Source organism: Moschus berezovskii, chromosome 9 (genome assembly GCF_049115385.1).
Source record: "Moschus berezovskii isolate FMDL1 chromosome 9, NW_MosBer_1.0, whole genome shotgun sequence".
NCBI lineage: Eukaryota > Metazoa > Chordata > Mammalia > Artiodactyla > Moschidae > Moschus > Moschus berezovskii.
Genome location: NC_142468.1, coordinates 56,830,430 through 56,855,488, shown reverse-complemented (window position 1 = coordinate 56,855,488; position 25,059 = coordinate 56,830,430). Strand labels below are relative to the sequence as shown.

At 42.8% G+C, this 25,059-nt stretch overlaps 1 protein-coding gene across 8 annotated transcripts in view; it reads right to left on the bottom strand.

Annotated features, from left to right (window-relative positions):
• Positions 1 to 25,059, bottom strand: part of TLN2 (talin 2) — a 509,872-nt gene that overhangs the window by 115,619 nt on the left and 369,194 nt on the right. For 7 of the 8 annotated variants that reach the window (XM_055435636.2, XM_055435634.2, XM_055435641.2 and 4 more), the window contains 7 exons: positions 23,592 to 23,726; positions 21,051 to 21,179; positions 18,657 to 18,792; positions 3,747 to 3,955; positions 2,764 to 2,883; positions 1,492 to 1,689; positions 305 to 444 (listed from right to left, as the gene is read on the bottom strand). In XM_055435636.2, coding sequence (XP_055291611.1) covers positions 305 to 444; positions 1,492 to 1,689; positions 2,764 to 2,883; positions 3,747 to 3,955; positions 18,657 to 18,792; positions 21,051 to 21,179; positions 23,592 to 23,726 — 1,067 coding nt within the window. The remainder of the gene's footprint in view (positions 1 to 304; positions 445 to 1,491; positions 1,690 to 2,763; positions 2,884 to 3,746; positions 3,956 to 18,656; positions 18,793 to 21,050; positions 21,180 to 23,591; positions 23,727 to 25,059) is intronic. The other variant, XM_055435640.2, reaches the window with a different exon arrangement.

Below are 25,059 nucleotides of genomic sequence, written 5' to 3'. Positions count from 1 at the left end.
CCACTACTTAAAAAAAAAATCTGTTTAAGCCACCATATTTATAAATCAATGGAGGCCTTCAGTCTAAACAAGTCCTCCTGAAAAGGCTTTAAAAGGAGACAGAAGGCATCTTTAGTGGAGAATGCGCATGCAAATGAGCCCATTTAATAAGACACCAGCGTCTATGTCACTCTCGCTTCCAACTCTGAGAACAGAAGGTTAGCACCACTTCTTTGCTCAGCAAAAGCAGCAGGATGTCAGGTGGACCTCGCAAACACAGACATTATTTAACCACACACGAAAGCCCATTTTGTTCCACACTTACCTTGCAGCAGCAGCCAGGAGATTTTTCGCGTTGGGGGCTCCTGGGTCTACGGAGAGAGATTTGGCAGCTAACAGTAGCTTGCTGGAGGCCATGGAGATATTCTTGAGGTTCCCTATGACTTGGATCTGGTCTTCTTTCGTCTGGAAGGTGAAAAGGAGCCAAAGTAACTAGGGGCTGTCCATTTCTCCTAAGCAGCATTCAGAGCTAGGAGCAGTACCCTGAAATGGAAGGAGGTTACCTGTACAGATGGCATGAAGCCCAATTAGTCTGCAGACGCCTAGCGTGTCGAGACTCTGCCCGGTGTCTACTGTTCCCCAAACAGATACCCAGACCAAGATGCACACAGAGGCACAGAAATCTATTCCCAAGTGGGTCAGCCAAGAACTATGCTGTATCACAAGTGTGGGGATTAATGGGGGGTGTGGGGGGGGAGTGAGTAAGAGAGCAAACAGACCAGGCCACAATTCCAGCATCTTGCTCAACAGTGTTGGAGTTGTCCAGGGGCTGGTGCATCCCAGCCTGGCACATACAACCATCATGGTCTGGACGTTGAGAGCTGACTGCATCCCAAAAGCTTCTGACTCTGGAAATAATACATTGCTCACCTGGCTTCCCATCCGAGAAACAGCCCTTTGTATATAACAGAGTAAGAAGCATGCTGGGTACCACTCTGAGGGAGTTCAAAGGAGCTTGCAAATAAATAGCTCAGTGAGCTCACCCCAGACCAGTCATGCTCCCTTGTTCTAAAATAGGGGTTTATCTGTTCATCTGAAGGAGGTAATTTTGAATCACTTGATACTCAGGGTTAGACACAGCCTCTTCAAATGGACTCACTGAACCTCAAATCACATGAGTTTTTACAGTACCATACTACATTTGAAGTATCGGATGCAGGGCTGTCCTCCTTCTCTCCTCTGCCCTCCTTTCAAAAAGTATAAGATGATGAGTTCTGTTGGAGGATCATGGGAGAAGTTATCAGTCATCTCCATCTCACACATAAGCTAATAGCGTCTTTGGGAATGCCATTCCTGTGAGCTCACAAAGCTCTCTGAGCAGCAAAGATGATGTAAAGCCGTGGGCTGTTCACAGCTTCCCGGCTCCTATGTGCTGCTTAGCCTCGAGGGCCGACAGTCCACCAGAGGCAAGAGGCCAGGGTCAGCTCTGCTCAGCAACCGCCCTCCCCTCACCTGCGCCTGGCCCGCCATCTCAATGCCAGCATCGAGGAACTCGTCGAAGTCATCACTGAACTTCCCGGAGGCTGCGGCCAGCTCTCCGCTCTGGCCCCGGGTGGCATGGACCACCTCCCCGGCAGACTGGTTCAGATCAGCGGCTGCTTGGTTGAGTTCGCTCTGGGCTTCCTGGAAAGGCTTTGTGCTTGGAGGTAACTATGGGAAGAGAAGGCACATGGCAGGAGGAGTTTTCCTGAGTGTAGGAGGAATGGTGGATGCTGCAGAGGGAAGACAGACTCTCCAGGATGCATTTCTGAATCGTTCAGGTGAAAAGGCTCTGTGTGGCCTGAGCCCACGTTAAGTTTGACCTTCAAAAATATATACCCATTCATTCATTCACTTAAATTTGTTGAACACTTATTCAGTGCTAGACAGAGTGGATCTGAAAATGGTAAGGATGGCTTTCCACAGGGCTCTGGTCTCCTAAAGCTGCACAGCCAAGATTTGTACCTGGACCACCTGACTCTGGGATCTGCTCTCTGAACCCACGCTCTATCTTGGCATTCTCAGATGGAAACTTGCAAAGTTTTAGCTTTCTGGAACTAAAAGGCAGATGCTATTAACCTTTATATCCTATTTTTCCAAATTAATAGCCACCAATTTTTTTCATCAGTTGGTCTCTGCTAACAATACAGCTTTCCCTCAGAAGTGCCCCTAGCAGAACTGTAACTGTTGGTAAAAAGTTCTAAGAAGTTAAGCTAGATTATATGAGTCACACCACAGCCACTGTCTGCATACGTGGCTATGTGCCAGGCATGTGGCAGAGAAGAAACAGAAATGAAGAAGACCAAGTCCCCCCAAAAGGGGGTTTACAAAAAAAGGAAGGGAACAAGCTCCAAAATGAAATTCCACAGACCACTAACTCTTTCAGTGAGTTCCATGCACTTGCATCCCTTTATCACCTGATTGTCGTGGCCTGAAATGTCCTGATGCGAGATCAGATGATCCAAACCCTCCCCCTCAACAGCCTGCCCCATTCCTGGCTCACAGGGATAACCCGAGATCAAACGGCAACGTGGGCTCAAGGAAAAAGTAAATTTTAGAAGCTCTACCTGGGAATTCGGCTGATCAGAAAGCAAAACAAGGAAAAGGCAAATAAACAGGCAGGAAAACCAGGACCCCTAAGGGAAGGCTAGCTACTCAAAGGGTCCCTGGAGGGGAGAAGACCCCACCTGCACCTGAGGTGAGCCCAGGCCCCCAGGTACCCCTTCCCGAGCCAAAACCACTCACCGAGTCCACCAGCAGCTTCTTGCTCGACTCCCCGATGCTCTTCAAGGCCACATCCACATCCTTCTGCCCAGGGAGACAGTTCACGCAGTTATTCAAGGAGTGAGAGACGGCCTTGGCCACCTGAACACACAAAGGGAGAAAAGCCCCGTCAGAAAGCAGGTTCCGGGGCAGACAGACTTGCACATGTGTTGGGAGTGAGCAGAGCTAAAAGAGACAGGAAATGACCCACCAGCATCCACCTGCCACTGTTTACTGTTACTCCAGGGCACTTAGGCCTCTCACCGGGGTGAACATCCTGTGTCTTGGCACCAGGTGTGACACAGCACACTCTACCTGCTCTGGAGGCCAGGCCAAGGCCTGACTGTGACTCAAGTACAACCCTCCACTATTCTGTCAGGTTCCAAAACAAAGATATCCAATACCAGAAGGAAAAGAAATAGTTCCCTTCTAGGGAGTCCTGCAGAGGGCTCGAGGTGGAAGGAGGCCCCGAGCTCTCTGGATCACTGTCAGTCAGGCCTGTGATGAATTCCTGCTCAGGGACCCTCTGGTGCCATGACCTCCGTACCTCTCCCAGCTCAAGGGCTGGAGGGGTGCGCTGAGCTCTTCCAGATAAACTTGGAGTTTGCCCACACGCTGCCTTTAAAGGAGGTTGTGAGGCTCTCTGTCTGCACTCTCTGGGGAGACTCATCTGAAGAGGCACTAGAGAGTTTAAAGTGTTGAGCTTCTAAACCAAGTGTATCTAGCTCGCCTCCCAGGCCAGGAAGAGGGATACATCTAAGCACACACAAGCTTGCTGTGTCTAGGCCCTTCAAGTTCCAAGGAACAGGTCTCAATAAAACCCCTGTACTTTCTGTTGACTGAATTAAGAAGATCTCACGTCATGGGGGCTACTAGGCAAAGCTTTTGAAAGTTCTCATTATTGGGTGACAGCCTGTCAACATGTCACCTCAATGATGACCTTCGCTGCCACTTCTGGGTCTCACCTGAGCTAGTCTCTGCTGACTCTCAGCGTCTCCAGGTGCAATCAGGGCCTGCTTGGCCTCTTGGATGAGCATGGCTGAGCCCTCCATCACGTCCCGGGCGGAATCCAACATGGCATGCGCAGCTGCCGGGTCACTTGTGGATGCAGCTACGCCCCGGGCAGCCTGGGCCAGCGTTTTCAGAGCTTGGGCCGTCTCTCGAGCAGCCACCCCTGGGGATTTAAAAAAAGAAAAAAAAAAAAAAAAGTCCACCAGACTTTCTATTAGGTTTCATCCAAAAGCCATACTTTTACTTGGGAGTAAATCTATAGATCCTTCTAAAGAGAAGAGAATCCTCAGACAGTGCCTGGCACAGGTAAGCTCCAAATTGCTTTTTATGAAATTTGAATTGATGTGCTTCTCAAAGAAGTAGCCCATGCCACTGGTTCTGGGCTGCTCCAAGAGGGATGTTACAACAAATGCCACACTAAAATCTATTTCCTTCAGCGTTTGTCACCTGCACTGTCCCATCTGTCCTTAGACCTCAAATGCCAATGCATAGGATCCAATTCACAGATAAATCATTCCAATTCACTTTTCTTTCATTTCCATCAGGGCATAACTTACATACAACAAAGTGAACAAGTCTCCCAGGAAGACTCACTGAGTCTGTACAAATGTGTACACCCACGTACTGAGCATCCAGATGCAGACAGAGCATTTCGATCACCTGTACTCCTTCCCAGTCAATAGACTCTCACACCAGAAGTAATCCCTATTCTAGTTTTTATCACCTTAACCTAGTTTTACCTGCTCTTAGACTCCATGTTTACTGAATCACACAGTAGGTGTTCTTTTTTGTTTAGTTTCTTTCTCTGATCATAATGCTGTGAGATTTACCCATGCTGTTACACACAGCAGTCCATTCCTTTTCCTTGCTGCATAATATTCCATTATAGGAACACAGCAACATCTGCTTACCCTTTCTTGCTGGACATTTGGGGACTGTTTCCTATGTGGATTATTATGAATAAAACTACCAGAAAAATTCTCACAGTGGCATTTAGGTAGACAAATGGAATTGATTCTAGCAGATTTAAACCTAGGAGTTGAATTCCTGGGCCACAGAGTAAGTGTATATTTAGCTTTGGTGGACACTACAAAACTTCTTCAGGATGTTTTTGCCACTTTACACTCCACCAGCACTATATGAGAGTGCAGTTACTCTACATCCTGGCCCAAACTTAATATTGTTAGATTTTTTATTTTAGCCAACTCTGATGAGTGTTCAGCTGCATCTCACTGAGATGATTTTTTTTTTTTTGGGGGGGGTGGCACTGCTCAACATGTGGGATCTTAGTTCCCTAACAACAGACTGAATTCATATCTCCTGCAGTACACAGTCTTAAAGTCTTAACTACTAGACCACCAGGCAAGTTCCTCACTGAGGTTTAATTCTTCTGGCCCTAGTGAGCAGTGATGTTGAACACTTTTCTCAATGGCTGTTTGGACATCCTCTTTTGTGAAGTGCCTGCTCATCTTTAAATTTACTTCTAAAGATGATGGGATTTGGTGATAAACTGTAAATATAATCCAATTCCTAAAAAACGATAGGACTTCCTTGGTGGCACAGTGGATAAGAATCCGCCTGACAACGCAGGGGACATAGGTTTGATCCCTGGTCTGGGAAGATTCCACATGCCTCGGAGAAACAGTCTGAAGCCACAACTACTGAAGCTCACACACCTCAGAGTCTGTGCTCTGCAACAAGAGAAGCCATCCCAGTGACAAGTAAGCACACTGCAATGAAGAGTAGCTTCTGCTCACTGCAACTACCAAAAGCCCACACATAGCAACAAAGAGTCAGCACAATCAAAAATAAATAAATTTAAAAAACTTTAAAAACTATAGCACTACCTCTCATAGAAAGGAGAGGTGCCACCCTACATGACACCTAGTGCTTGGCATACCCAAGAAAGGGATGAAGACTGGAAATGCCAAAGCATGTAACAAAAGGCTCCTAGAACCTGGGTACTGCAGAATATCCAGCCTCAAAGCTTGTCTCATGAACCATTTCAGATGAGGACCAGTGCTGCAAAGCATATTGTCTGTGGACACACTTGAGATTTGAGGTTTCTTACATCTCAGATGTGTAAGAAAGGGGTCGGACTCTGCACAGTGCTCTCTGGGACACAGAACTATGAGGAATTCTTGTCAGAACACAAAACATCCGCATGAAAAATTCAGATCATCTTCTCTTTCACTACAGGCTTCGGCTATAGGCCGAAGGCTTTATCTATAGGCTTCGGCTGGATGGTCTCTGGGCACCACTGAGGGTGGCCTTTACTGCCAGTGATTCAGCTGAGTGGGCACTGATGCAGCAGGCGGTCCTTGCCTTACAGGGGATGAGGTGACCTAATACAATAAAGAATGTGAAAGGCCCTGGACCCATAAAACAACTTCACAGCATTGCAGACTGGCTCATCTGTAAATATTTAGGAAGCCACACAGCTGGGACGTAACTCTACAATCTAGTCAAGGCAAATTACAAAGCTGCCAATCTACCCTTCATCACCTGGCACTTCTGAGCATAGCATGTGGAATGAATGCATGTTTTTTAAAAGTGTTTTTTGTGGAAGAGGAGAAAACATAAAGATAAATAAAGCCAAGGTAAAGCAGACAGACACGCCGAGCAGAAGTCTCTGCATTTTATGCTGAAGTTGCTGGCACAGGGCAGAAGGACATCCTTGCTCAGAAGGGCCCCGGGGTGGTTAAGACCTTGTCCAGCTCTGGGGCTGACGAGCTGTGTGGACTAAACTCCTGCTACCTTTTCCCTGTGGGCCTTGGTTTCCCAGAGGTTGTAGGGGAGGATGAGACCACATCTCTGACCAAAGAAAATTCCACACTGGGATTCCTCAGACCTCGCCTCTTGACTTCCTACAGGGACTCTTGAATTTATTTGAGTTGTATGATTTTGGAAGAATAAAACATTTATCACATCCAATTAGAAAACTCATGATCATGCAAAAATCATTCACCAAAAACCTTTTATAGACTCAAACAGTTTTTCTAAAAGGCAGAAACCAAGAGAGTGGAATTCCAAAAGCTGAGGTATATCTGCCCTATGTGTTTTCTGCTGAGGATTCACTATGAAATCTCTAGGCACATCAAGAATCCTCTCTGGAAGGATTAGGTTTTGGAGAAAGCAGAAGCCACACCAACAAACAGAAGAAAGAGGACCACCAGATGCCAGGGAGCCCATAAACACCCAAGTCTGTACATGGCTGAATTCATGGCAACGTTCTCAATAGTGGTGTTGGCTATCATCAGGGTCACGTGTCCAAGCAATCACTACTCCCCTCACCCGCCCCAAATTATTCCTGTAGTCAAGGGTGTAACATACCCCAAACTGCCAGTGGGAAACACTGAAGCAGACAACTATTTCAATAACCACAATCCTTGGAAGACACAGATTACGTTCAAAGTATTCCTGCCAGCTACTTCTCAAAATATTGGGTTGGCCAAAAAATTCATTTGGCTTTTTCCGTAAGCTGGAAGTGAAAAACCAGTACGAACTTTTTGACGAACCCAATATATTCAGCAACAGAGCTTAAGGAGACACATTAATAATATGGAATACAGGGGAATTCTTTATCAAATTATCATTCCTGATGAGAATTCATGTAGATTATGTGTAGAGAGCATCAGATCACATATCAAACTCACAAGGTAAAAACCATGTATGCATACTCATAGCTGATTCACGCTACTGTAAGTAGAAACTAAGACAATATTATAAAGCAACTATACTCCAATTAAAAAATACATTTAAAAATTCATGTATGAAAGATTTTTTTAATCTGCCCCAAAGGATCTGGAAAGGGTTCTAACTGTAATCAGACGAGACTAAATGAATTTTGAACACCACGCTGGCCAAAAAAACCACACACACACACAGACACATACATCTGCGTTAGAATGCAGTCCAGGGGCAGCTTGTGTGTAACTTCTGAATACCCCACACATCGCAGATGTGGAGAGGGAACTGATACGCCGGGAGAAGTCGTCCACTCACGTCCTCTCCCTGCTTCCCGTCAACTCTTCAACTTCATTGAAAAAGCCTTTAACAGGGAGAGTCAGTGACCCAGTTTCTCCTTAGGCCAACCGGATGCTAAGCCCCTCTCTGCAGTGTCTCTCTAGGCAGACACTGTGAGCTGAGAGACAGCCCTCTCTCCTGGTTTCCTTGCTCTAAGGACGCATGTTCTCGTGTCTTTCAAAGATTTCTATTGCTCAGCCTTCTCCTTAAAGGGTTCCGCGGGGTTATATCTGATAAAATTTTTCTTATTGTACCACTATCCCCACCCCAGGGCAAACTTATCTACCCTACCATGGTATCAATCAATACCATTTTATTCAACATTTAAAAATATTTATCTCCAGCTCAGATTTCTCTACTGAGTTCCGAATGCAAATATCTAGTTGCCTAATGAGCACCTCTCTGTGGATATCCTGCAGGGACTCAAATTGAATCCATATGAAGTTGAACTTCAGTTCAGTTCAGTTCAGTCGCTCAGTCGTGTCCGACTCTCCGCGACCCCATGAATCACAGCACGCCAGGCCTCCCTGTCCATCACCAACTCCCGGAGTTCACTCAAACTCATGTCCACAGAGTCGGTGACGCCATCCAGCCATCTCATTCTCCGTCGTCCCCTTCTCCTCCCGCCCCCAACCTTTCCCAGCATCAGAGTCTTTTCCAGTGAGTCAACTCGTCGCATGAGGTGGCCAAAGTATTGCAGTTTCAGCTTTAGCATCAGTCCCTCCAATGAACATCCAGGATTGATCTCCTTTAGAATGGACTGGTTGGATCTCCTTGCAGTATAAGGGACTCTCAAGAGTCTTCTCCAACACCACAGTTCAAAAGCATCGATTCTTCGGCGATCAGCTTTCTTCACAGTCCAACTCTCACATCCATACATGACCACGGGAATCCCGAAATTCCAGTCCTCAACATGTCTGCCCATGATCCAATGTTTCTACCACAGTGTGTTCAGCTATCAGGCTAAACTTAGAGCTGTCTATATTACTTTCCTTAAACTTAGAGCTGTCCATTTTACTTTCCTTACTCCCATTCCTACCAACTTCTAATCCACTGCCAACAACTGTCAAGTCTCTTTGTCTTTAATCCATCCCTCATCTCCAAGGCCATTTCTAAATACAGTTTTACATTTGGAAGTTCTCAGGTCACGTACTGCTGAAGCCTGGTGTGAAGGATTTTGAGAACAATCTTGTCAGCATGTGAAGTGAGTGCAATTGTATGGTAGTCTGAAAATTCTTTGCATTGCTTTTTTTTGGGACTGGCATGAAAACTGACCTTTCCCAGTGTTGTGGCCATGGCTGAGTTTTCCAAATTTGCTGACATATTACGTGCAGCACTTTAACAACATCACCTTTTAGTATGTTAAATAGCTCAGATGGAATTCCATCACCTCCACTAGCTTTGTTCATAGTAATACTTCCTACAGTCCACTTGATTCCAGGATGTCTGGCTCTAGGTGAGTAACCACACCATAATAATTATCGGGTCATTAAGACCTGTTTTCGTATAGTCTTCTGTGTATTCTTGCCACCTCTTCTTAATCTCTTCTGCTTCTGTTAGGTCCTTACTGTTTTCTGTCCTTTATCATGCCCATTTTTGCACGAAACGTTCCCTGCTGCTGCTGCTAAGTCACTTCAGTCGTGTCCGACTCTGTGCGACCCCATAGACAGCAGCCCACCAGGCTCCCTCGTCCCTGGGATTCTCCCTAGATATCTCCAATTTTCCTGAAGAGACCTCTAGTCTTCCCTAATCTATTGTTTTCCTTTATTTCTTGGCATTGCTCTTATCTCTCCTTTCTATTCTCTGAAACTCTGCCTTCTGTTGGGTATACCTTTCCTTTTCTCCTTCGTCTTTCACTTCTCTTCTTTCCTTAGCTATCTGTAAAACTTCTTCAGACAACCCCTTTGCCTTCATGCCTTTCTTTTTCTTTGGAATTGTTTTGCTCACTGACTCCTGTACAATGTTACAAACCTCTGTCCATAGTTCTTCAGGCACTCTATCAGATCTAATCCCTTGAAGCTATTTATCACCTCCTCTTTATAATCATAAGAGATTTGATTTAGGTCATATCTGAATGGCCTGGTGGTTTTCCCTACCTTCTTGAGAGATTAAAATGCCAGCATTCTTTGGATCATGGAGAAAGCAAGGGAGTTCCAGAAAAATATCTACTTCTGCTTAATTGATTACACTAAAGCCTTTGACTGTGTGGATCACAACAAACTGTGGAAAATTCTTAGAGAGACAGGAATACCAAACCACCTTACCTGCCTCCTGAGAAATCAGTATGCAGGTTAAGAAGCAACTGTTAGAACCGGACATGGAACAATAGACCAGTTCCAAACTGGGAAAGGAGTACATCAAGGCTGTATATTGTCACCCTGCTTATTTAACTTCTATGCAGAGTACATCATGTGAAATGCCTGGCTGGATGAAGCACAAGCCAGATTCAAGACTGCTGGAAGAAATACCAAAAACCTCCAATATGCAGATGATACCACTCCAATGGCAGAAAGTGAAGAGGAACTAAAGAGCCTCTTGATGAAGGTAAAAGAGGAGAGTGAAGAGATTGGCTTGAAACTCAACATTCAGAAAACTAAGATGATGGCATCTGGTCTCATCACTTCATGGTCAATAGAAGGGGAAAAAGTGGAAGCAGTGACAGATTTTATTTTCTTAGGCTCCAAAATCACTGTGGACGGTGACTGCAGTCATGAAATTGAAAGGCGCTTGCTTCTTGGAAGGAAAGCTATTACAAACCTAGGCAGTGTATTAAAAAGCAGAGATATCTTGCTGACAAAAGTCCATATAGGCAAAGCTATGGTTTTTCCACTAGTCATGTACGGATGTGAGAGTTGGACCACAAAGAAGGCTGAGCACCAAAGAATTGATGCTTTCAAACAGTGGTGCTGAGAGAGGACTCTTGCGAGTCCGTTGGAATGCAAGGAGATCAAACCGGTCTATCTTAGAGGAAATCAACCCTGAATATCCAATGGAAAGACTGTTGCTGAAGCTAAAGCTCCTGTACTTTGGCCACCTGATGAGAAGAACTGGATTTACTGGAAAAGACCCTGATGCCGGGAAATATTGAGGGCAGGAGGAGAAGGGGGTGACAGAGGATGAAATGGTTGAATGGCATTGTTGACACAATGGATATGAGTTTGAGCAAACTCCAGGACATAGTGAAGGCCAGGGAAGCCTGGAGTGCTGTAGTCCATGGGGCCACAAAAAATTGGACCCGACCTAGCAAATGAACAACTACAAAATCTCCACAACAAACCACTAACATTTCCTACATGAATAATTGCAACAGCCTTCTCACTGGTCTCAGTGCCCCCAACTTTGTTTCTAATTTATCTGCACATGAGAAGAAGGGTTCTCTACATTAAAGAGCAATCTAGACTGTATCCATGGATGCAAACTTTTCAGTATTTTCACATGCTCTGAGATTAAATTTCAATTTATTTATTGTTTTTAAAAATATGTATTTATTTGGCGGTACCGAGTTTTTGTTGTGGCTCATGTGCTCTCCAGCTGTGGGGCTTTGGCTCCAGAGTTGGCGGGTTCAGTAGTTGGGGTGCACAGGTTTATTTGCCCTACCACATGTGGGGTCTTAGTTCCCTGATCAGGGATTGGACCTGTGTCTCCTGCATTGCAAGACAGATTCTTTTTTTAATAATTATTTTATTTTTGGTTGCATTGGGTCTTCATTGCTGTGCACAGGCTTTCTCTGGTTGCCCCAGCAGGGGTGTCTCTTGTTGCAGAGCACGGGCTCTAGGTGCACAGGCTGCAGTAATTTCAGCATGCTGGTTCAGTAGTTATGGTATACAGGTTCAGTTGTTCCACAGCACGTGGGATCTTCCCAGGCCAGCTATGAAACCTGTGTCTCCTGTACTGGCAGGCAGACTCTTATCTACTGGACAACCAGGGAAGTCCAAAAGGCAGATTCTTAATCACTTGACCACAAGGAAAGTCCCTCAATTTATTTAAATTGGCTTATGAGGCCTTTTGGGACTTCCCAGGAGGCTCAGTGGTAAAGAAACTGCCTGTCAATGCAGGAGCCACAGGAGATGCGGGTTCAACCCCTGGGTTGAGAAGATCCCCTGGAGAAGGAAATGGCCACCCACTTGAGTATTCTTGCTGGGAAATCCCATGAACAGAGGAGTTTGGCAGGCTACAGTCCATGGTGCTGCAAAGAGTCTGACATTACTGATCGACTGAGGGCGCATGCATGATGCTTTTTGGGATCTGACCCCAGATAAGCCTTATCTTCTCACCCCCAACCTCCCTACCTTTTACTTGGATCCTTCTCAGTTCATTTGATTAGCCTTCTTCTCCTGCTTTTGGGATGTCACATATGCTGTTTCCAAGTCCACCACCACCTAGTTGGTACCCGCCAAAACAAAATGGGGCTATTTCTAGTCTGTTCTTCAGACACCAGCTAGACAGTCTGTCATTCTGGATGTTAATCAGTATCAGATGACACAACTTGTAAAGCAGTCTTTCCTTCAATAAAAATCCATTTCATCATCTACATAAAATTTGGCAAGATTTCAGGAATGTGCAGAAATTCTTGAAACGACATCTGTATTATGCACTATGCTTTAAAAAATTTACTTACACTTCTCCTTTTCCTTAGATGCTATGTGAGTTGTAATAATCCTTAAGACCCCTATCAGGTGTCAATTCTGCTTTAGTATCTTCCTTTAGCCTCTCATGAAGACAGAATTGCTCATTTTTACTGTCGTAGGTACTATATTACACTATAATTCTTTCTGTGCTCTTGTTACGCTTTTATTTTCAAAGTAATAAATATACACATTTAAAAAAAAAAAACAAACAGGCAGAATAATTTATTGCAGATGAATCCTCCCCTCCTGAGAGACAACTAGAAACATTGGGGGAAATATATGAAACATCTGTTTGAAGACAATGGAGAGATTCCAAGGAACCAAGGTAAAGAAAGCACAGAGAAGTGAGTACAATGTTACTTTTCCCTTCAAGGCATTTTCTAATTCCTAAACTGCTGCCCAGAAGCTGAGAGGGTGAGCAAAACCTTCTGCAACTGCTTGGAGCTGGGATGCTAAAGACACAGTTCTGAGTTCAATTGTCAGAATGGCCCTCATAAACACCACAGGTGTCTGGACAGGTGGCACAAAGGGCTACATCATGGAGCGTAAATTGGAAATAGACTTTCCAATATCCTGTCAGTTCAGATCCACTCATATTATGGTGATCTGCTTATTTCTAAACCACCTGCTAAAATAAAAGAATAATCCTCTGTATCGAAGAAAGCATAATCTAGAACCTCAAATTATCTCTACATGAACATAACAACAATTAGCATTAAATTTTTAAAATATCAGAAACATCAGGAGATCAGATAGATTATTGAAAGCAGAGGGCAAAAAATCCCAAAACAGACAATAGTATGCCCATAATTGATCTTGACATTGGATTCTCAAGGTCTGGACTTTGGAACTTCCCTGATTGTCCATCCAGTGGTTAAGACTGTGCTTCCAATGCAGGGAGCTAGGGTTTGATCCCTGGTCAGGGAACTAAAACCCCACATGCTGCATGACCAGGCAGAAAAAAAATTTTTTTTTAAATTTTTACCTGGGTTTTAGGTAAATGTGAAAAGTAAGTTGAAGAAGTTAGATGACAAGATAGAGAATTTCTTCAGAGAAGGGGGAAGTATAAGAAAGCTATCAAAAGACTAGTATACATATGACATTAAAATGTGACATTAAAAATTAATATGTATAAAATATGACATAAAAATATGACATTAAAAATTAAAAACTCAACAGAAGGTTTAAAGATACAATAGACACAAACAAACAGAGGAATAGTGAGCTGCAGATTAAAAGAAGCCCACAGAATAAAGCATGAAGAAAAATTATGCCCAACATAGAAAAAAAGCAGAGGAGACCCATACAAATATGTCCAACTTAGGGAGTAACTGGAATCTACAAAGAGGAGAGAAAAAATGGGATGGAAGCAATATTAGAAGGTACACTGATTGAGTTTTTTAAAACTGACCTAAGACAACAAATCTCATCTCCAAGGAGTACTAAAACCCAAGGCAGGATAAGTAGGCAAAACAGCACACAACAAAACTCTCTGGGCACAGTGGTTGAAAATCAAAGACTGAGAAAATTCGAAAATTCAAAAAAAGATTGAGAAAATTCAAGTAGCAGAAGGAAAACTAAAACCACACTACTTGTAGAAGAGTAAAGTGACAGCTAACTTCACAGCAGAAATAAAGGAAGCCAGAAACCAAAGTAATAACATCTTCAAAAGCTAGAAGAAAACCACCGCCAACCTAAAATTTTATAATACATAAAATGATCCACCCAAAATAAAGGTTACACAAAGGCATTTTTAGGCAAACAACAACTGAAGGAGGTGGTCACAGCAGACTCACACTAAAGGAAATAATGCTGGGAGTTCTTTGGGCAGAAAGGAAATAATCCCAGGTGGAGGTACACTGAGATCAGGGAGGAATGAACAACAATGGAAAGGTCAATATGGAGGGGCACTTAATTATTACTATGGAGCAACTTTGAATCTGTTTTGAGAAGGTTAAATATATGTAGAATTAAAACACTCAACAACAAGGAATGAGTTGGAAGAAAGATAAATAATGTTTAAGTGCCCCAAGATTCTTGCACTGTCCAGGAAGAGGTAAACATACCAACCTATATCATACTTTTAAAAAATTGTTAAAGAATAGGCAATAAGGACTCCCCTGGTGGTCCAAGTAGTTAAGAATCCACCTGCCAATACAGGGGACATGGGTTTGATCCCTGGTCCAGGAAGATCCCACAAGCCAGGGAGCAACTAAGCCTGTGGGCCACAACCTTGCTCTGCAACCAGAGAAGCCACCACAATAAGTCTGCACACCACAAAGAAGAGTAGTGCCTGCTCAGTGCAATTAGAGAAAGCCCATGTGCAGCAGCAAAGACCCAGTACAGCCAAAAAAGAACAAAACAGGCAAGGAAAGTACAAAAAACTAATCAAGGGAAACAGATTTTAAAAGGCACTTATACATCTGAAAGAAGGCAAGAAAGGAGAGAAGAAATGAACCTGGGGTAGGTAGGACATATAGAAAAGAACTAGTAAGATGACAAATTCAAACCTCAATATATCAGTAATTACATTATATGTAAGTAGACCAAATACTCCAACTGAAACGAAAATACCGTCACAGCAACAAACAACTTCTCCCCCCATAAAAGGACAACCACATGATATACACGGGACACACATTAAATATAAACATAGAGAAAAACTGAAAGTAAAAGGGAAAAGATTGATGATGCATATATAATGAAAACCAAAATATCTATGCAAAAAACTATAAAAAAACATTGAGAGAAAGGAAACCTAAATAAACGTAGAGACACGCCATATTCGTAGATTGGCAGACTCGGTGATATAAAAATGCCAATTATCCCCAGATTCAGGAAACCCAAATCAAAATCAAACCACCAAGAAAAAAAAAAAAACTAAAAAGGTTTTTATTGGTGGGAAGGCACAAATTGATAGGCTGCATCTAAAACAGAGTGGATATAAAGGGTCAAGGAAAGTCAGGACTAACCTGAGGAAGAACAGTAAGTTCTGGGCGCTCATGTTATTGGATATTAACACTTAGTATAAAATTGCAGTGATTAGGAAACTGTGGTACTAAGGTAGGAACAGGCAATTAAAGCAATGAAAAAGAAGCAAAGTTTAGCAACTGATTCACACACATTGATTCATTTAATTTATAAAGAAGTGGCCCTCAAGACCATTGGGGAGAGGAAATGCATGGATGCCCTAGTGCAAAAACAACTCCACTAGGACCCCATCTGCCACATATAAAACTCAGTTCCAGGTGGACCATAGTTCTAAATACAGCAAGTCCATTACAAACGAACAGGTTCCACTCCGAGAGCAGATTCATTAAGCCCAGTTTGTTTAAGTCCAACAAAAACAGCCTAGTTACCCAACTGACACAATCAGCTACTCAGTACTGTAATAGGTTTATAATACTTTACACACAAAGAATGCATAAAAACAAACACAAAAAACAAAATATTTTAAACCTTACAGTACAGTACTTAGAAAAGTACAGTAGTACTTTACAACAGCTGGCATACAGGGGCGGACTGAACAGGCAAGAAGAGTTACTGACTGGGGGAGGGAGAAGAGGTGGGAGAGGGGGGAGCTGAGACTCAGCAGCAGCAGGAGATGGAGGGCGAGCTGCAGTTTCACTCACGCCTGACGCTGATGGGACACATATTTGCACCTTTGAAAGTTCACAGCCTGAAAGTTCATATACAGGGGACTTATTAGATGCAAGGTAAAACAAAGCTTCTAGACTATAACAGCCAGGAATATCTTCATGACTTGGAAAAGTAAAATTGTTAAATGGGACACAAAAAGCACTAACCATAAAGGAGAGGCACAAATTGGGCTATATTAAAGTTTAAGTTTTGTTTATCAAGAAACACCTTTAAAACAGTGAAAAGGTAAGCCACAATATACGTGACAACTAATTACTGCAGATACATAAGGAAAAGACATAAAACCGCTATTTTTTAAAATGCACAAAAGAAGGTATCCAAATGGCTGATACACTGAAAATATCTTCAACCACACTGCTTCCCAGGGACACATAAACTAGAAACCGTAATGTGAATCCACTACACACTCAACAGAAAAGCTAAAATTGACAGAGTGGGGCCAGGATGTAGAACAAGTAGAACTTTCAGGCACTGCAGGAAGGATGTGTAGCTGATCAGCTGCACAGCTTTTTCTGTTAAGGTTGCTAAGTCGTGTCCAACACTTTTGTGACTCCATGGACTGCAGGCCACTAGGTTCCTCTGTCCATGGGATTTCCCAGCCTCAGTTCAGTTCAGTCACTGAGTTGTGTACGACTCTTTGCGACACTATGAACCACAGCATGCCAGGCCTCCCTGTCCATCACCAACTCCCAGAATCTACCCAAACCCATGTCCATGGAGTTGGTGATGCCATCCAGCCATCTCATCCTCTGTCATCCCCTTCTCCTGCCCTCAATCTTTCCTAGCATCACGGTCTTTTCAAATGAGTCAGCTCTTCGCATCAGGTGCCTAAAATATTAAAGTTTCCGCTTCAACATCAGTCCTTCCCATGAACACCCAGGACTGATCTCCTTTAGGATGGACTGGTTGGATCTCCTTGCAATCCAAGGGACTCTCAAGAGTCTTCTCCAACAGCACAGTTCAAAAGCATCAATTCTTCGGCGATCAGCTTTCTTTATAGTCCAACTCTCACATCCATACATGACCACTGGAAAAACCATAGCCTTGACTAGACGGACCTTTGTTGGCAAAGTAATGTCTCTGCTTTTTAATATGCTGTCTAGGTTGGTCATAAGTTTCTTCCAAGGAGCAAGCATCTTTTAATTTCATGACTGCAATCACCATCTGCAGCCATCTTGTAGCCCAGAAAAATAGTCAGCTACTGTTTCCACTGTTTCCCCATCTATTTCCCATGAAGTGATGGGACCAGATGCCATGATTTTAGTTTTCTGAATGTTGAGCTTTAAGCCAACTTTTTCACTCTCCTCTTTCATTTTCATCAAGAGGCTCTTTAGTTCCACTTCACTTTCTGCCATAAGGGTGGTGTCATCTGCATATCTGAGGTTATTGATATTTCTCCGGGCAATCTTGTTTCCAGCTTGTGCTTCCTCCAACCCAGTGTTTCTCATGATGTACTCTGCATATAAGTTAAATAAGCAGGGTGACAGCCTTGACGTACTCCTTTTCCTATTTGGAACCAGTCTGTTGTTCCATGTCAGGTCCTAACTGTTGCTTCCTGACCTGCATACAGGTTTCTCAAGAGGAAGGTCAGGTGGTCTGGTATTCCCATCTCTTTCAGAATTTTCCACAGTTTATTGTGATCCACACAGTCAAAGGCTTTGGCAAGGTCAATAAAGCAGAAATGAATGTTTTTCTGGAACTTTCTTGCGGATGTTGGCAAGAAATGATCTAGCGGATGTTGGCAATTTGATCTCTGGTTCCTCTGCCTTTTCTAAAACCAGCTTGAACGTCTGGAAGTTCATGGTTCACATATTGCTGAAGCCTGGGTTGGAAAATTTTGAGCATTACTTTAATAGCGTGTGAGATGAGTGCAATTGTGTGGTAGTTTGAGAATTCTTTGGCATTGCCTTTCTTTGGGACTGGAATGAAAACTGACCTTTTCCAGTCCTGTGGCCACTGCTGAGTTTCCAAATGTGCTGGCATATTGAGTGCAGCCCTTTCACAGCATCATCTTTCAGGATTTTAAATAGCTCAACTGGAATTCTATCACCTCCACTAGCTTTGTTCGTAGTGATGCTTCCTAAGGCTCATTTGACTTCACATTCCAGGATGTCTGGCTCTAGGTGAGTGATCATACCATCGTGATTATCTGGGTTGTGAAGATCTTTTTTGTACAGTTCTTCTGTGTATTCTTGCCACCTCTTCTTAATATCTTCTGCTTCTGTTAGGTCTATACCGTTTCTGTCCTTTATTGAGCCCATCTTTGCATGAAATGTTCCCTTGGTATCTCTAATTTTCTTGAAGAGATCTCTAGTCTTTCCCATTCTATTGTTTCCCTCTATTTCTCCCAGCAATTCCCCTGGGATGCCAAAAATCACAAATATTGATAGTTTGGGGGAATCATATTTGATTAGTTTTTGTATGCTTAGCGTGAAGCCCAGTAACAAGCATGCGGAATGTGCTTGAGAAATGTGTGTTGAACTGCTGAAATAAAAACATCAGGTTCATTGTCAAATCAATGAACTCCTCCCACCAGCCCGTGGTCTGTACCTGGCCTCAGGGCATCATGAAGGCGAGTCTCACCTGTGTAGTGCTCATTGCCTTGAGCAGCACAGGTCAGGAGCTGCGCCATGGAGGAGCCCACTGCTTTAGATGTACTTCCCAGGTCCTGAGCACATTTTTCCAGCTGTAAGAATATGCAACGGGGAGAAGAACTTAGAAGAACCGAATCATCCACAAAAATCTTAGTCCCCAAATAATGCAAATCAAACTCTGGGCTTCAACTCTTTCCCATCTAATATACCAATGGCCCTACGAAGAAGTAGGGTGAAGAGGGGAAAGAACCCAGGCTTCAGGGTAAACAAGTTCACACCCTGCCCTCTGCTCCCCTCCTCCACTTGCTACCTGTGATAGGTTTGGGTAATTCACTGAACCTCTCCAAGTCTCTGTGTCCTGAGATCATAGCATCTAGCTGAAAGCTTTTCAGAGAATTAATGTAGGTACTCAACAAATGGTAGCTATTAGTATTATGCCTTTAGAAGCTAATTCAGAAAGTCTGCAACAAATCCTTAGTGAGAATTAATTATGCCTTGGCAGGAAGTGGGCAGACATCCAGCTGTTCCACCTTCCTGGCACGTGGGACCATTAACATTGTTCAATTTGATCATTATACTTTTACGGAATTCTAACCAGAAGGAAATGCAATAGAAATAGAGGCTTGGAGTGGTAAATGAGATTATGAAAATGGGCACAGTGCTTGCTTCCCATGACGAGCATGTCATCTTGCTTTGTCAACAGAATAAATAATTCAGAGAATAAAGTCAATAGAGGCCTAGGATACGAGTAATTGTTTGATTAGCAGATGAGGACAACATTTTGGAAGATAACTCTGGGTGATCAGGAAGTGTGTAACATTTTAACTCCAAAACATGTTTTCTAAGAGGCATTTTCTTCAAGTAAAAAACAGAGCCTGGTCCATATAATACAGTACACACAACTATTTCTTAAAAAATTGCATGACGTTTCTTGCATTCTAACTAACCAGTTGTTTCATGTAAAGGCAGAATATGTGTCATGCGCTCCTTGGAGCACAGAACTTTGCAAAGGGACACCTGGACTACAGTGCAAAGCTGCTGGCCCAGGAGCCAATCCTGACCTCATCATTAGCTGGGGCACTTTAGGTAAGTGAGGTAACCTCTCTGAGCCTGAGTTGCCCAGTTTCTACAATGAGCGGTAGCTTGGCTTGATTATTTTCTGTGTGCTTCCTATGTACCAGGCTTTGTTCAATGATAAATTAGTCTCTTTATATTCTTAACGTTTTTAGTTCATCCAAGGAGTGGCAGTAGTTAAAAGTTCTCAGTGTAAAATATCAAGGGCATGTGTTAGAGAGTCCTGTAGGTCTGGGTTCAAACCATGACTGTGATACTAATGCCAGGTAGCATGAAGAAGAACTGTGACAAACATACACCTCTGTTTTCTCAGCTCTAAAATGGGATGAACAACACTTGTTAATTAAGTTACTGTCAGGATAAACTAGATGGATTGTGTGTGTATACACTGCTTGCTGCTGCTGCTAAGTCACTTCAGTCGTGTCCGATTCTGTGCGACCCCACAGACGGCAGCCGACCAGGCTCCTCTGCCCATGCGATTTTCTAGGCAAGAGCACTGGAGTGGCTTGCCATTGCCTTCTCCGATACACTGCTTAACAGGTGCTTAATAAATGAAGGTATCTTATCAGCAATGTTCAAGAGTGAGGGAAAGGAGGTATCTATATACAAACGAGGACAATTGATAAAACTGTAGCCAAGAAAACCCTGGCACAGGCATTAGGAGGTATTATAACATGATTAAGTTAGATTTCTGGTGCCATCGATCCATTTGCTGTTGTGGGTTTATTACAGCGAAGTGCTTTGTCACTGCCCATTATACTATGGAAAAAAAATTTTTTTTATACATGATTGTTGAAAATAGTTTGCTTTATCTTTATAACTTAACTGCCACCCATGTCACAGATAAAATACTTTGAACACAGAGATCAGGACTTGCCCACAACTGGTGGATGATACATCCTGAACCAAGAAAGCCAGAACTTCTATGTACAAACATAGTTCATTCAGCTGCACTGGACATTCTTTTCAGAAAAAGGCACAGGATTAGAACCCTGGCCTCAACCACCAGCAGGTATTGTTCATGGAAAAGAGGGGTGAATATTAACAGATGCCTGGTCATCCCAGTCACACCCTAGGGGAGCACACACAGGCCCATCACCAGAGACCCCTTGGAGCCATCTCTACCCTAACACAGTTCTAGAGACATGGGGTCATCCTGGGCTTTGCATTAACAAAGCTTGAAAGTTAGGCGCACTGACCTCCAACTTCTAAAAATGCCTCAATGTATCCTAATAGAAGGTGAAACCCCACCCTGGCTGCCAGTGACATCTCCTACCGTCTCCCCAGGGAGTGGCTTCAGCTGACTCTCCACAGCTGCCATCTTGGCGTCCTGCAGTTCACTCTTCAGGGTCTGCACGGTGCTCAGTGCTGAATCGATTTCCATGGGACCACAGGCTTCGTGGGCCTGTCAACAGAGATGGGAATATGTACATGAAGCTCTGCTTGGAAAAGCAACCCCAGTACTTTGCAAACACATGAATGCTTTTCTGGATATAACCAATGACTCTCCTAATCTAGCAAGAGCAAGCAAAGGTAACTAGCATTTACTAAGAGCACAAAGTTATGCTCAGTTAAGACTTCAGTCCTAAGTTCCCTAAATAATCAATTGTATGTGCTTCATAACAGGATATACTTAAAGTCTCCTTGAAGCTGTTTATATTTGCAATACACTGCCTCTCAGACTAAGCGGATTCTTACTCACTGCGTCTGGGTTCTAGGCATGGGGCAGCCAGCACAGTATGAGTGCACACAGAAGCACGTGCGGAGTGAATGAAAGAGCCCACAAATGAAACCAGGACTCTGGGAACAAGTCTACACCAAAATTCAGTTCAGTTCAGCCACTCAGTTGTGTCCGACTCTTTGAGACCCTGTGGACTGCAGCACGCTAGGCTTCCCTGTCCATCATCAACTCTCCGAGCTTGCTCAAACCATGTCCACTGAGTCGGTGACGTCACACAACTATCTCATCCCCTGTCATCCCCTTCTCTTCCTGCCTTCAATCTTTCCAAGCATCAGGGTCTTTTCCTGTGAGTCAGTTCTTCTCATCAGGTGGCCAAAGTATTGGAGTTTCAGCTTCAGAATCAGTCCTCACAACGAATATTCAGGACTCATTTCCTTTAGGATTGACTGGTTTGATCTCCTTGCGGTCCAAGGGACTCTCAAGAATTGATTCTTTTTAAAATTTCTAGATTGCAAACCATTACCTTTTCATACTGAAGGTTACGAAAGATGTTTTTCATTAGTAAAAACTTTAAAGAAAACCAGTTTATTCTGTGATCTTTTAGAAACACTAGTCTCCAAACACTTTAATCACATCCCCCCAATACACATATTAATAAATTATACACATACAAATATATTAAAAACAGGTAAATCTTAGCATCTTTCATTTTTATATAATAGTAACAGCAGCAACAGTACACACTATTTGATTGATTTCTATGGCCAGTATTATTAGGTGAGGATGCCGAGACACAGAGAGGTTAATTAAATTGCCCGGTTACAAAATTAGTCAATAGCAAAGCCAGAATCTGAATGTTTAGATTCAAATTCTTTTTTTTTTTTTAAATTATTTATTTAGTTGAGCTGAGTCTTAGATCTTTGCTGTGGTATATGGGATCTTTAGTTGCCACATGTGGGACCTAGTTCCCTGACCAGGGATCGAACCCAGGCCCCCCTGCATTGGGAGCACAGAGTCTTAACAACTGGACCACAAGGGAAGTCCCAGAGCATATACCCTTAACCCTCACACTATATACAAAAATAATTAGAAGCTCTCACAGAATCTTCCTGAACCCAGTGAACAGTCTTGCTTGAGTCACACTTTGGGGCTCACAGCTCCAAAGCAGTTGCTGAAGCGGGGTGTGTCACAGCCACTGAGGAACTTGTTAAAATGCAGATGTTTGGGCTCTATAACCAGAAATTCTGACTCGGGTGCTCAGAGGCAAGGGCCAGGAACCTGTATTTTAAGTGATCCCCTGTGATTCCAATGCAGATGGCCTTGGAACTTCTTTTTGAGAAACGGTTCAAAATAACTTTTTTATTAGATATAATCTAAATCTCTAGATTATATCTTTTCTTAGGTGATATAGTATACTGCTTATATTACAAATTCGAATCAGCTTCAAACCTTCTTCCCTTAGTCATGTATGAGGCTGCTTGCTTCTACAAAGGGATTGTTACAGTAAGGAAAAATGAATTCATGCCAGAACTTCATGCTAGTACTATATCAAACAGAACAGTAACGAGGGTCTTCGGTAATTAATAAGTTCCAGAGACAGAAACTCCTCAATCCCTTAATTCTGCTCTATTAAGAATCCTGGTAGGGTGAATGTTCCCATTTTAAGACATAGAAACCTTCCAGAACAAAGATAATATAAATGATCCTCCAAATTAGATCTACCGCCTAAATAATTTGTTACTAAGTTCACAAGATAATACCTGAATGATATGATCACCTACTTTGCCCACAGTCTACCTGGCATCAAGAAACCGATGACCAGTCTCCTCTAAGATTGTGAGAAATAGACCATTGCTAGTCCCAGCCTAAGGGAGGAGGGGCGTATGTAACCTAGCATAGTTCAACCAAAGTCATCTGTAACCAGAAGGTGATAACTAAGTTGAGGAGACAGCAGTTAAAAGTGGTAGAAGCCAGTCCATAAGAGATTTAATGGTCAAGCAAATGGAATGGACAATTTCACCAAGAAACATGCCCAGCAATGTTCTAGCCCCAAGGAACATCAAGGTCACAACAAGCAGTAAGGAATTAAAAGCTCCACTTCCGGCAAGCTAACTGCCATGACAAGGGCGCACTTGCCTTCTGTGAGGCGGTACGCAGCTCTGCCAAGCTGGTGGCGAGGTTCTTGGCACACTGGCTCAGTTGCATGGCTGCAGCCTGGTCGCTGACTGTGGGCACTGCAGCTTTGGCAGAGGACACCATCTTGCTTCCAGGCTGTAGAGAGAAAAATAGAAAGTCAGACAGCTCCTGGGCAGCAAGAGCCAGAGAAGAGAGACCCATAGAGCAATGCCACCGTATCAGTTACAACTTACTTTGGCCTAAAACAATGAATATTAAAACTATCTAGTTTCCCCCAAATTTGCCACCCCAAACCAGATACTCTAGGGCAGGCCATTCTAGGAATGTTTGAAACAAAAAGTGTGTGTCTTCGTGGGTAGAGTGGGGAGTAAAATTAAAATTGGGATGGTGGCTTGAAATTCTTATTTAAAAAAGATTTGAAAGAGATTTCTTTTTTTTGGAAAGAGATTTCTTGTTCAAGATACTGTGTTTCTTGGAATAGTTCTTGAATCTGTGTCTCAACTACATCTAATAGACTATTCAGAAAAATACAGGGATATAATATGAAAAAATGACCTCTCACATCTCAGAATCCAGGAAAATTTCACCATGTGTGGGTGCTGTGTGCATGCACATATATTTTCCAAAATAAGATCATACTACTAATTCTGTTTTTCAAGCTCCTTGTTCTGCATATTCTGTTTTTTGATAGCTGTTATAACACTGCAGCGTATACATCCGTTATGACTTTTCAATCCTGTATTGAGTATGTTTTCATATTTTCAAATATAATGAACAATAATGTGATAAACACTTCTGTAGCTAAAATTTTGTACACATTCATTTTTAAAAAAATAAATTCTATGAAATACAGTTACCAGAGCAAAGAGTATACATAATTTTAAGGGTTTTGATATGTATGCTACATAACTGCTCTTAGCACAGCTATAGCAATTTAAATGCCAGGTTATAAATATCAAGAACATAGGAATATTATTAATATTTAAAGAATTCACGAGGATTTATAGGAAAAATTAGCATGCATATACAAATAGCATAAAGAGACAAATTTACATAATAAATAACTGAAACATGACCAATGTTAAACACTGTGAAAACCACAGAAAGGCAAAATCAAACAATAAAAGCTTTACCAAGCAAATTGGTAAAAACTTTTTAAGGATTGCTTTCCCAATTTGGAAGAGATGTATTAAAAAGTGTGCTCCATACACTGCTAGCTGTACATTTAGATTTATTCATCCTTCTGGAAAGGCTATTTTATCACACATAAGAAGAAAGTTTAAAATGTAAACTTGAAAAAAAGAAACTTTTGGTCTGTTGATTCCATTTCTATTTATTTCTGACTCTGAACTTATTCGTGTAAAAGTCTGATGCACAGCAAGATTAGAAGAACAAAAGAAACAGGAAAACAAGTGTAGGGACTGGCAGAGTAAGCCCTGGAACACATCCACACTGTACTATTCTAAGA